At 46.6% G+C, this 13,338-nt stretch overlaps 1 protein-coding gene across 1 annotated transcript in view; it reads right to left on the bottom strand.

Annotated features, from left to right (window-relative positions):
• Positions 1–252: 252 nt before the first annotated feature.
• Positions 253–13,338, bottom strand: part of LOC144153301 (solute carrier family 22 member 7-like) — a 34,786-nt gene continuing 21,700 nt past the window's right edge. The window contains exons 6-10 of the mRNA XM_077684953.1: positions 12,785–12,882; positions 10,280–10,482; positions 9,274–9,455; positions 5,930–6,069; positions 253–541 (exon numbers count right to left, since the gene is read on the bottom strand). Coding sequence (XP_077541079.1) covers positions 253–541; positions 5,930–6,069; positions 9,274–9,455; positions 10,280–10,482; positions 12,785–12,882 — 912 coding nt within the window. The remainder of the gene's footprint in view (positions 542–5,929; positions 6,070–9,273; positions 9,456–10,279; positions 10,483–12,784; positions 12,883–13,338) is intronic.

Here is a 13,338-nt window from a genome sequence, read left to right as displayed (position 1 = left end):
AATAGCAGAAACAGAAATTAGACGACAGCCAAGGAATGCCTCACGATAAACCTTCGCGTTCAACCACCGTCATCGTTAGGCAGGCGGGTGCATGATTCCCCATCTAAAGCTGGCAAGATTTACTATTCGCATCAAATGTTTCACTACACTCAAAATAATTCGTGAAAGTATTTTGGCTTCCGCCATGCTAAGCTAAGCAACCACATCGGGAGAATCAGCCGAACATGGACGTGGCAAGAAAAAAAGATGGTACTAGCCTGTTTCCTGGTTGCCGCGTGAATCCACCTTCCGAGCCATCGAGCCCTGCTGTACGACCGTAGTCTCACTTCCGGTGGGCAGGCCTCGTTGAGTTTCGAATACGGTGGCCTGGGGGTCTGGGACAAACGCGTAGGAGTTCCCTCTGATGATCATTGGAATCCTCTCAAAGAGCGACGTCAGCCGAAGTCTACCCGAGAGGCCGGTGCCGGAGGCCCCCCCGACTGGAGACCCCCACAGGTGATCTATTTTTCTCTTGCCGCCCGAGTAACGCATCGGACTGAAGCTGTTGAGTTTTGGAGGTTTATGGAGAAAACAGGGACGGAGAAAGAAACAGAAATAAAACAGGTTGTCATCAAGACAATTTGTAGGTTTAGGTAAGCGTACACACAAAATGATTTCGCTATTGCAATTTCCGAGCAGCCCTATTCACTTTACAAATACTCAGGTCAGACTGACAGTTTTAACTAAGTCAGAACTACTCCATACAAATCAAATTCCTACCTTCATGTAAGCTTACAAACAATACAAATACGCGGTTGCAATTTTTGAGCAGCCTTGTTCATTTGAACCTCTCCGTTGAAGTACTGGATAACCCGCCGCGGTAAGGCGTTGCGCTGCTGAGCACAAGGTCGCGGGTTCGATTCCCGGCCGCGGCGGCCGATTTTCTGATGGAGGAGAAAAGCAAAAACGCCCGTGTGTACGAGATTTGGGCGCACGATAAAGATCCCCAGGTGGTCAAAATTAATCCGGAGCCCTCCACTACGGCGCGCCTCATCGCCTGCGTCGCGTCGGCGCGTTAAACCCCACAATCAATCAGAAGTACTGGATACGCCTGCAGTGTGTGGAGTAGTGTATGCTTGGGCATGCATACACACGCTGTATTTACGAAAACCTGTCTTTAAAGAAACCGTAAATGCACTGGGGTTTCTCGCATTAAGATAAAGATGACCTGTGTTTGTTATAATTTGAGTTTCACTTGACCGCCTCAAAAAAGGCCAATTAAAACTGCGTATGTCTAGCAAGCCTTACGTGGGGAGCGATGAAAATCAATGAGCAATTCAAACGACTGAGTGTCACACGAATGATTATGACGGAAGCCATTTTAGTTGTCAGTAAGTGGTTTCTCTTCATCTGTAAAATGATCTGTGGGAACAGGATACGCTCGAGTATTCGGCGTAGAAAAGACTGCAATATAGGTCGGTAACTGTTAGTATGGCATTTACGTAAACATATGCGGTCTACCAGTCTCCATTCACAAGAGCTGCGCCAATGGACAGCTAAATTTTTAGTCGAAGTCGAAGTATGCTGATCTAACTTTTTTTCAGAAGTTCTGCATGAATTCCAACCACCCCCGCATCAATCTTGCATCCTAGTTGCTCCAACGCGCGTGCTACACCATTCTATTTTAAGAGCATTGTTAGAAACGAATCATGAATAACAGCTTATCGTAACCCTTGCGCACCTAGTGTAGTCGAAGTGATAGATAAATATTCCGCCTGTTACCTAGGTCGATGGAATTGTCATGGGCGCTTTATAGTTTAGTGAGTGACTGACTGTGGTTTTGACTTCTACGTCCCAGAACAATTTAGGACCGGTTTTTAGTTGGTTTGGCAGAGTGTGGTTGAAAAAAAAGTTTTTTTTACATGTTTGATAGCTGCTTAAGTTTGCCTTGACAGGTTATCATAGTGTGTACACCAGTGTATTGCCGCATTATCGCGTGAGGGGTTTTTATATGCAGGTTTATTTCAGATGAGGCTTCTATTCCCATCCTCTGTGAACCTCTAAATTGTTTGTCTTTGATTTAATGGTTATTTTGGAGCATTAGATAGTTTTTGTTTTTTTAACAGTGTGGTAGCTTAATGGAGTTTTCTTCCAACATTTACTCAAAATCCGGGTGTAAGGTCTTCAAGCATGCCATAAAGGCTCTAACCGTGCGATTTAGTTTTTCGATATCCACGCATGCGTGTTTGAAAACGGGCTTGGTTGATTTCGTGTTATCCACACCTCGTACAGATAACCAACACTATTGGTCTCTGGTTTCTTTCAAACCATTAGTCAATGCTTTATCGGAATGCACGGCAAACAACAAACCCAATATGTGCTCCCCACGCGTCGGTATGATTGCAGGTGGTGACATAAACTGCTCATGTGCCAAGTGTATAACTCCAAGGCTTCCTGGTGACGCCCGTTGTTGGGCATAAGTATGGGAAGGAGATTTCACTGGGAGCGCCCGGTGACCTCATACGTCACACGAAGAGGCTACGTCACAGCATTCTTCACTCTCGCGCGGTGCATGCCGGGACATGCGCAGTAAATGTGAAACCCGCGCGTGGAAGATCATCATCATCACCTGTTTCGGGTGGCGCCATCTATGTACGAGTGTGAGGAGAGGCTCACTGAAAGCTCCGGAGCGCCTCCTTCGGATGGAAGTGGCGCCGTCAGTCCAAGTATAGCCAAGCTTCAGTTTTCTAATAACACCGCCTTACCTAATTTATTACCTATTTCACCACGTCACCGATGACGCAGATGGTCTGCCCAGCGCGAGCAGAGGCTGTGAAAAGAGAATCGCTTCACCTCTGGCCAAGGGTCGAGCCAGGGGCTCTTGAGTTACGAGACTCGTGTGTAACCCATTGCTACACATAGGCAGGCTGTCATTCTTATACAAAAAGTTGGAGGGGCTGTTTGCGCTGCCCTGTTTTTCACGGACGCTGCCGTTGTTAGGCCCCCCTGCATGCTGGGATATGAGCGGCTAATTTGGAAGTTGCCCAGAGGAGTTACAGACACGTCACTGTATACAGCAGCTGTAGCGCTGCTTGTCGGTAGATGAGTGGGTAATTTGAAATTGCTGAGGTTATGTTTGACATCTTTGTGGACACGTGTTCTTCAGTACCCATCGTTGCCATAAGTCGCGCTGCATGTGGGAAATGAGCGGTGCGTGCAGTTTACACGTTCAGAAACAGAAAAAGAAATCGCTATCCTTGCTATTGGTTCAATGGGGAGCTGGCGCTAAACAACAGATGGCATTTCTTAAGATAAGGAATGCTTGTAACGTGTTGGTCTTGAAACAAATGAGAAAATTTAACCACATACAATCAATTTCTTGGTCTCAAATTTGCCTCATTTTGTCACGAAATGATACGTTTGACTATCCCCTCTGAAGACAAGCGGATGCAATTCCATCTAAAATCGATTTGCTCTTGCATTGCCTTTTTTGCGAAGGCTTAGAGGTGAACGCAAAGGCATGCATCATACTTCGAAAAACTAGCACAGGATTGGCAGTCCGCTCAAACGATAAATGGACACCCTTGAAGATTGTCCTAAATATATTATGAAAAACTGATGTTTTCCTTGCTTGCAGCGGGCAATAATATTTAGGGACAAATAGAGGTGCGCCATAGATGCTAAAAATTTTCGGTAGTGTTCCACCAGTGCTAAGGATTCTTGGTATTGAAAACTTCACTTTCCCGCTTTTTTTTCGCGTGTTTGCAGTATCGATGAATTGTCCAATCCCATCGAGCAAACACGGGTACAGATTCTGCTTTCACAGTTTCCCAAGATCTTGCCAGACGTTTGTATGTTTCGGGAAACATTGCTGCAGTTAGAGCGACATCGGCTGCCCTTACTGGAGGCGAGGGTTAAATAAGCGGTGCGTCCTTTCAGAGTTAGCGAAGAAAACTTTTCTATTCGCATCGTCTACCATGAAAGGGCATTTTCAGAAGCTGGCTTCCACGCAGGCTGACGACGTATTCCTGGCGAAAAGCTCCAAGACATGGAAAAATCATATCGTTTGCTTTTGGCTTCGACGGACTGCAATCGTAATTATCATCAGTGTCGCAATCATGAATACTGAATCTCCCGAAATTTTTCGGTGTCCTGCTCTTCAGATGATTAGTTTCAGAAAGTGCTGCGACAGTCATTTTCAGACATTACTTGTTTCTTTACGAATATTGGGATGCCATTGGCCATTCGAAACACAAAGCGGGAAGTGGTCTGTATACGGTATATGGGAGGGAATATTCGCCAGCCTTTTGCGAAAGCAATAGCTTGTGCTAACGAGAAAGCTGGCGTCTGTGATACACTAACTTACAAGATTGATAAGTACTTTCCAATCGAATCATTTTGCACTTACCTTGGTGGGGCATAGTGTTAGCATGCTCCCAAGCCCGCAAACAACGGACTCCATCACCGAGAAAAGCTAGCCACAGCACCCTTTTATGCTTTCATTTGCACTTTAGAACCAAAAGAGGATTATAAGGCAGCTCAAGATTGGCAATAATGACGCTTACGGGGGGCACTCACAGCCGTATGGGACAAATATTTCTGAAGAACACAGATGGTCGGTTCATCACCATTATGGCAAAAAAAAAATCCCTTAATTTGGACACCAGGCGCAACGAGCTCCTCCAGGGCCGCCACCTTTGCCGTCCCGTCCGGCAGTCATCTACGTCCATGGCCTGGTCGATGCGCGCGCACAGATCGCCGCGATACCAAGGCGCCCGATCGAACATTTTGGATGGCTTCCCCGCGAACACTCATGGTCCCGTCTCCTAGGTAGCACAGTACACCGCGCAGAAGATGCAATATCAGTTCGCACTTCTTTTGCTGCCTCCGAGTTAAGTGGCTGAACTCATCACGCCGGTAGTCTCATGCCACCACATGTTTGTTGACATGCGACGCGACAGCCAGCTGCCGTCAGTTCGACGCTCCGAAGCAACGCCAGTCGCCGTCTTTCCTGAACACATTCCACACACTACACAATACGTATGAGCGCTCCCACAGCGCGCCAGACCTAAGAGTCTGCCGGAGGAACGGCAACCGAATGATCTCCCCGACATTTTTATATTTCAGTGTATGATGTCTGCTTCAAACATCCACGAATGGGAATGTTAACCATTCCACTGATTCCTCAATTCTCGGTTGATTGAATCTTAAAATCTTGCTTTTTGGCAGTGCCCGATCGACAGCGCTTTCATCTTAATGCTCTTGATAACAAAAGGATCCGTTGCGACGTCGTAGAAAGAGCTCATTAATTTTTTCATGAAGCAATTTTCTCATGAAGCAATTTTCTGTTCACAGCCTCTGCTCGCGCTGAGCATGTCGTCTACTTTATTGGTCACGTGAATGGTTAAGTAATCAATAAGTTAAGACGGTGCTAACCGAAAAATTAACCTTGGCGACACCTGGAGAGATGGTGCCACTGCCATCCTAAGGGGGCGCTCCAGTCGGTGAGCCTCTCTCAGTCGTTCATAAATGGCGGCATTCGAAATCGATGATGATGTAATAACACGGATAGGCGGACTAGTTGGTTTGTCATCTTAGCGGTAACTTTTGCGCACTCGATACAGGGACACAGAAAAGACTGCGCTTGTCTTCGTGTCACCTTTTTCTGTGTCCCCGTATCAAGTGCGCAAAAGTTACCGTTACGATGATGATGATTGGCCGCGCCTCGATTTTATATTTCCCTCGAACGTCCCGGCATGCACCGCGCGTGAAGCCGATGATTATGACTGCTGTGACGTAGCCTCTTGCTGTGACGTAGGTCACGGGGTGCTCCTGCTGGGATCACTTTCCACTACTGGCGTAAAAAACTCGTAGCACTTCGTTATCGCGCTCCTCATAGTGTACTTTTAGCTCGTTGCATAGAAGCTCAATATTTCATAGTGCCACTTACTAGAATATGTCATCTTCGGCCTTCACCTTCTCGGGTAGGTAACACTCCTTGGAGTTCGGAAGCATGATGATCATTAGCCCCGAGGCGCCACAGCACACAGAAAGCACTGCGTAGCACGCCGACCGCCACTGGAAAGTGTGCTAATGGAAAAAAAGACAGAGAGGAAGAATCACTGGTAAAAACAACGGTATGAACAACGTCGTGCCTCCACCTCGACTCTAGAAAGAAATGTTTTTGCAGAACGATATAAACGAGTCACGCGTTCTGGTAGCGAATTGCCTAAGCCACTGTTGGGAATAGGTCGCGCTATTTGGTAAATAGTATGGCCTGGTCTGTAGCGATTGGCATTGCTGCCAGGCAATCACTCCGTGAATTACCGCGGGGAAATCACGTAAAATTCGTATCCCGTCGCATGGCAAGGGGCTTGCTGTGTACCAGTTGCCGCCTCAGATAATCGATTCCAGATTGCTTGCAATTTGTTTGCATCCCGTCAAGTAGAGCCACCAAGGAAAAGGAACGCAGTCAAAAAGTATGCATTGAATATAGAGGCGAAGTTTTCCTAATGTAAGAATGTGTCTATAGTAAAAAAGGAATATCTACTTCATCGTATGTTTTTTGACATCGTAGCTGTTGTACGCCGAGTATCTGCATCCTTCTGATGTAGGTAGTGCGTCACGTAGGGGAGGAGCCCGTTCACACACCTACAATGGGCTCTTAGGGGCTGGTATTTATCCCTCCCGTTAGGGGAGGGAGAGGGAAGGAAGCCTTGCGCCGCTCACGTTTAGCTCCCGATACCTAAACGCGAACCATACAATTGCCGCTGCGACGGCGTTGCCATACGAGAATGCACAAGAGAACCATAGCTCTGCCGTTTCAGAAGATGTCACATTGGGAAAATGGTGTTAGTTTTTTAATCTTTAATAATTTTTCCAGTTTCGAAAGTGTGTGGCTTTTAGGCTAAGGTATATATACGCCAGTGCGGCTTTCTTCCTTATCGTAGCATCTGGCTAAAACCTTAGCATAAGGAATACATCGAGGAGTGCAACCTGAGCACCATGCCCAAAAAGAAACAGGAGCTCCTTGAGGTGAATTCGGCAAACGAGGACCCAGCACACACTGCGCTCTACATTATCAATTCTCCAACCCCGCAATGCTCAAGTGAGAGACTAGGTTTACGTAAAATCCTAAAACATGGCATGCGGAGGGGAAAAAAAGCAGTCGAGCAAATCGCATGGACCGAAAGCGACAGTAAGTATAAGTTGTCAGTCTTTGTTGTTTATGCAGCGTTGGCTCAGATATATGCCGGTAGTGACATCTGAGTGGTCCCCATCTCTTTGTATAGACCCTGAAAAGGATTATGAACAGTGTTTAGTTCATTTAGTAGAATTTTGTTTAGAATTCTCTAGCCACCAAAGCTGAATTTTTAGTTTAATTACGCATTGTTTTGCAAGAGAAGTGCGGTCCAAAGTCTAATTTTCCTTGCACCTTCCTCTCCACCAGTTTGTCGGCGCGGACTATGACGACATACCGTCAAGTACATTCGGGGAAATATACTGGAGTTCCGTCGTTCCGTCGTGTTCATATAACGACCTTTGTGTGAACAAACAAAAATTAATATCAAACTTATCAAATTAATACCAAATTATCAAATTAATATAAAAATTAATAGGAGAAAATCAAAGTATTGTGGCGGGGATAAAGTAGTCACTAAATTAGCTTTCAGAGTACCGTCACTTATACACGCAAGTGAGCAAGGGTGGGCACATTAGTGTTTTTCGGCGTTGCCAGATTGCCGCTCTTCTACGGCCTCGCCGCTACTTTTGACCGGGTCGTTTGTGGACAACACTGTCGGAGATGCAGCAAAACATCTTAGACGCACTTCTGCAGCTCAAGTGGTGCGAAGCGCGTTATCTTTGAGTCACGTTCGGAACGACGTCAACCACGCGCAGCCGCAGAGGAGGGAGGACAAGCTAGGGCTGCCGTAGTTGACAGACGATAACGCATAAACAAAATGGCAACGTTTGCAGTGTTAACAAATGTCACGTAATGAGAAGTGACACACGATCATGGCGGCCGCGCGGAATAACCGGAGAAAACTGTTCGGATACAGTGAAAACTTAGTGACACTAGGACAAAGGAACAATCGATTGCACAACGGTGTGATGTCATCAGCTTAGACGATGCAGCTGTTTAATCGTAAATCTGTTTAATCGTAAACATATTCATAAATATGTTTTATTGCTTGGCCATGTTGCGTCGCTGTAGAGCGATAGTTAGCGGTTTTACAATATTCTTTGCTTTTTTTTCCGTAAAAAAACGTCGTTCGTTGCAGGAATAAAGCTGGGTTGTTTACCAAGAGGTACTCCTCTCAAACTACTAAATAAAGTTGCATTTTGTCTTCATAACTCCTTTAAATATACATAACGGCCTCCACTTCTCCCATGTTTGGCGGAATAATGTAGGGTCCGGTAAAGCATGTTGAAAAGGATAGGATCACTGTCTAAGTATGAAATAGAACCTTTATTTGCTTCTTTCTTTGTGTGTTCAGAAGTTGAGCGTCATTGAAAGGCCAAACTTAGCCCACATTTGGTGACGCGGAAGACTTGCATGAAAGATGCGGTGTACCAAACCGGAGATTAACAAATTGTTCAGCCACCACACAGGAGATTAACAAATTGTTCAGCCAATGTGTGGTATGTGTAACAACGTTATCCACATATGCTCTTTTAGGGTACTTTAGCCTCTGAAATCCGAGCTTACCGGGAACTTCGAGTGTCTGCGGAACTTGTCAGCCCAGTTTAGAGCAGTCTGTTTTGCTAACACAACTGCCGGGTTTTTTTAGCGACGCTAGCATAATGATTTAGCTTCCTACGATGACTTTGAGGTGGCTTCGCTGTGGAACAAAGAGAATCCAGATTGGCTCAAGTACGTAACCATCCTGTCACCGCTGATCACCTGAGTCTTCCTTCATGCATGTGGGCACGGGACAGCCTTGTTCCCAGCGCTGGCTCGGCGTCACTTTGCCGATCAGGACACTCGGCTAGTGTCACCAGTGGAGTAATTTACAGTACCGAAAGGTATTCGCACCGCACAGCCAAGCTACGAATTTCCCATTACAGAGAATTTTTTCATTTGACTCAAGTACATAGCTCTGGTAAGAACGTACTGTGCCTATTATATATAGTCAGGTGATAAAACGAGCAACATCATTATTCCTATGAAGACGAAGAGAACAGGCCTGCTGCCTACTTGCAAGACAAGGGAATCTGTTTTTCTCCAGTGTTTAGAATGTGGACATGTCAAGCTGTGTCCCTCACTGTTTTACTACAAAGCCACGACTCTACCTTTGCGAAGTCCTGGTAGAAAATCTGTGCTACGATGACGCCGACCCGACCAACGGCAGCTCCCACGTTGAAGCCGAGCGCTCGTACTATGGTCGCGTAGATTTCATTGGCGTAGAGAAACGTGACATTGTTCGAGACGTTGACCAGAAACCAGGCAACCAACATCACAACAAACGTGGTATCTGTGCACGAAGATACAGGACAGGAACGTTTAATAGTATGGGATCTTCCTAAAAACTATAGTTACGCAGCGCCGTAAGCATCACATGGACTGAATTAGAAAAGTTTGTCAAAAATACTCAAAGAAAGTAAAATCACGTTTCACCAGCTTTTAGCAAATGATCTCTAAATCCCACGGAAATATTTGGATAGGAGTTCCCCGGTGATATTAGGCAACCAACATGACGGTTGCCTGATTTCAAATGCTTAGCATTAGAGGAATGCTACAGAAAATGATTAGAAAAGAAGCGTCCATTTTTTCTTTGAATCGCAAGGAACCGTAATGATCTTTTCTTGTGTTTTAAATGCTGCGACCCTTCGCTGCAACAAAATGGCTGTGTTGGAAAACTCATTTTATTCGAAGTATTTCACGCTCCATACTGCAGCGTTAACAACTGATGGCTAGGTTTTCGTGCAGACCCATTAGAAGTCAGTCGTGCCCATGGTAGCACAAAATTTAAATATTTTCTTCAATATTTGTCCGGCTTTCTTGGTTAAAAAATCTGGTTCGTGGCTGGAATATAGCCGAGTTAGTTACTAAAGGCTTTTTATTTTGTTCAAATTGAACGATGGTTTGCTTGTCTTTATGGCAGCTATAAAAATAATGAGATATGAACTCTGCCTTTAACTTTAATATCCCTTGGCAGAGAAATAACGTGCATTTTCCCTCTTGCGAGCTGCACCTGATACGCGTGTTCACTTTCACACACTGGAGCAGGCTGTAGGAAAACCGCGTAATGAACTGACTGCTCGTGAGGAGTGCTCCAGTTGATTATCTCGCGCCTACCTCTGGGTAGCACGGCGATGATGGCGCAGGAAATGCTTGTGATGGCCAATGACGTGACCAGGACGTTCCTGCGGCCCCAGCGACTGATGAGGAAGTACGCCGCGAATGGCGTCGTTGCGGAGAACAGGAACTCGCTCTGGTTGCCTATGGACGCCGCACCCACGTCGAACGCTATGATGTAGTAGGTTAGCGAGCAGGAGAACCTGGAATTGATATGACGATGAAACACCGCATGTCAATTTGTGTGCTGGAAGTGCATCGCAAAATTTTTACGCCTCATTGTCATCGGCTGCATGCGCGTTTTAAATGCCGCAACCCTTTGTCTCCCGTCGCGCGAAAAACCGGCGTTGTTGCAGTTTCTCGGTATAGGAAATGGCAGGGGGTGCAAAAAAATGTAGTTGATCCTTCTTTCATATGAATCGGTAAAACACGGACGTGAAATGTGCCTTCACAGGAGCATTTGAATCTTTATTGCGTATCGATATGAACTTGCACATCACTATATTTCGTCGGTATGGCACCGTTAGATGCATCACCATTAAGACACTGGAAAACACGCGCCGGAGCATTGCGTAAATCCTATTGAAACCCCAGGTGCTCGCAAACCGTGATAACGAAACTGAACGGGTTGTCAGGGAATCGTTTGATGAAGTCATGGTACGCTCGAACGAAAGGAGCATTATTTGCAGGTCGGCAGTAGTCTTGTGGGTGTGCCTGGCGAGCGACGTCCTGCTTTCGCGTCGGTTAGGCAAAGGTGCGACCACACGTACTGGTCCTGATTCGTGGAGTGTACGCCGAATGCTTGCGTTGCGACGAGCTCAGCTTGTGGAACGCGGCGGCGGCGTTCCACAAGCTGAGTGGCGTTCCACATAGGTGGCGGACGGATAAACACAGCAGCTTCCGCTGCTACACGCTAACCTATCGAGGCGCAAACTATCGGCGTTCATTAGCTTCATGACGCACTACTTCACTTCGCCTCTCGTAGGCGGCAGCACCGTCTGAAAAGACACGTTAGAGGGTAGGACATATGGCGCGTTCGTACAGCAAGCCGGGCATGACGTCATGTCTCAGTCGGTAGAGCGTTTAACACGTCCCGTTGCGGCCAGAGTGAATGTGGGCTCGAAACCTAGCGCCGCCGCGCCAATGGAACTTTTTCTGGTGATGTTATTTCCACGACGGATATCACGTCGGCGAGGTTTGTGTGCCCCGGCATAAAACACTTTCGTGTTAAAATTTAAAAAAAAAACTTCACTGTCCCTTCTCAATGAAAGTTGACACAAGCGCGAATGCTCCGTCCAATCCAATGAAGGTTCGTCCAATGGGTCGTCATATCTTAAATGACCCAAATCGCAAACGAAGCACGAACCCATGAGACCATTTTTTGCGCACTAAGTACACGCATCCACCCACGACCGACCTAAATGTGTACCGATACGCGCTTTATGAGACAATGGCATACTATTGTACCCCTTCCTCATGATCGATGCGTGTATTGTTTTATGTAGAACCGTTAATTGTTCGCAATTTTCAAGTAACCGTTTTGGCACGATGAAAGCCCGGTTTCACGCACGTACCGTGTGTATGGAGATGTTATCACAGCTTTTTGGTCAATGAACCATTCCATAGGCAAAATCACTAGTTTTTGGCAGAGCGTCATGTGTCCCACTAAGAAAGCTTTCGCTTTAAAATGTGGCGTCCCAAAGGCTACGCCGGCGCCGTAGGATGTGTGCCGGTGGCTGAAGCGGTGTGTGCTTCCGTGTGGTGAAAGCCGAGTAGCTCTTCCTTGTCTGGAGGTCCGGCTAACGCAGCCGTGGGTTCCCCCACCACATCATCAGGAGCGCGGATAGTCTCGGCTTTCATTTCCTTCCCCGCTTATCAGGGGTGACCACATACTTCGCACTATCCAACACAGGAATTTTTGCGTGAGTCCGCGAGTTGAAGTAAAAGCCTATGAACACCTTGGGGGACCTTCTGAAAATCAGCCGTTTTACGTTTGCCCTTGGAGAGTCATGTTGCGTCCGTTGGGGACTAGTGTCCAGCTACAGGCAGCGCATGCGCAGCCGTGCAGGGAGCGTGTTCCATTTTGCGCATCCCGAGTGGGTGGTTGACGGAGTATTCCCACTCACCCGTGACTCACAAGGTGGGTTTCTAGTGCGTGTTTGTCCTCAGCTGATGAAAACTCACAGAATTGTGACCACTCATTTTAAAAATCATCGATTCAATCTTCGTTCTTTTGTTAGAATATTGCCGACCCTAATTATAGTGTAAAATATTTCTTGAATTCTTGAAACTTTTTGTTGCTGTGCATGAAAAACCACCACGTAAAACTTTAACGCATATGGTCCATTAAAGCTTCGGAGGACAGAAGTGAGGACGAAACGGCACGTGCAAAAGCGCGAATAAAGTAATGTGTTGGGCCTGAAAATGAAATCATAAGACCTGCAAATGCTTTGCGCGAACTATCAGGTGAAGTTACAGCATCAGTGTACACAGAAGCGCACTCACCAGCAGAGCCACATTGTCAGATTGGAAAACTTGTACTGGGTGGTAAAGATAACCAAGAGGTCCCACACAGATTTGTCCAGGCGCTCGAGCTCCTTTGCCTGCGGGAATAAAGTAGTGATATAGCCTACAGGCTCCAGACAGCGAAGTTTGCCGGGCGAGGGCAGCGCCAGCAACGGCAGACGCGCTCAAATCTGGGTCGATCCCGCCACGCCGACCGCCTTCAGCGCCCGTGAACCCACCTTTGCAAAAACGTGCGCCATAACCTTATTTGAGTGCGTACCTACTACATATTGCAACGAAGTCATGCAGAAAAGTTCTATCGTAGGGGACATCGTCCAAATGAAACTGGGCGCTAATAGAATGATGTCGCCTTGCTGCCGAGCCGTAGGTTTGCACAGCTGGGAAGGCTGTGTTCAAGGCTTTGCATTCTCCAGCGGATTTTTCTTTTTCCCTCTCTTTTTTTGTTTTGCAGATGTGAAGCCGTGGTTACTGTATCTTGAAAATCCCACAGTGAGCAAGCGCATTACATGCTGCTGTAATGTACGAGCACCTTG

Source organism: Haemaphysalis longicornis, unplaced genomic scaffold (genome assembly GCF_048455015.1).
Source record: "Haemaphysalis longicornis isolate Haplotype H1 unplaced genomic scaffold, Haemaphysalis longicornis Haplotype H1 scaffold_9, whole genome shotgun sequence".
NCBI classification, from domain to species: Eukaryota; Metazoa; Arthropoda; class Arachnida; order Ixodida; family Ixodidae; genus Haemaphysalis; species Haemaphysalis longicornis.
The sequence above is the reverse complement of the archived record's forward strand: the minus strand, read 5'-3'. Positions and strand labels throughout refer to the sequence as shown.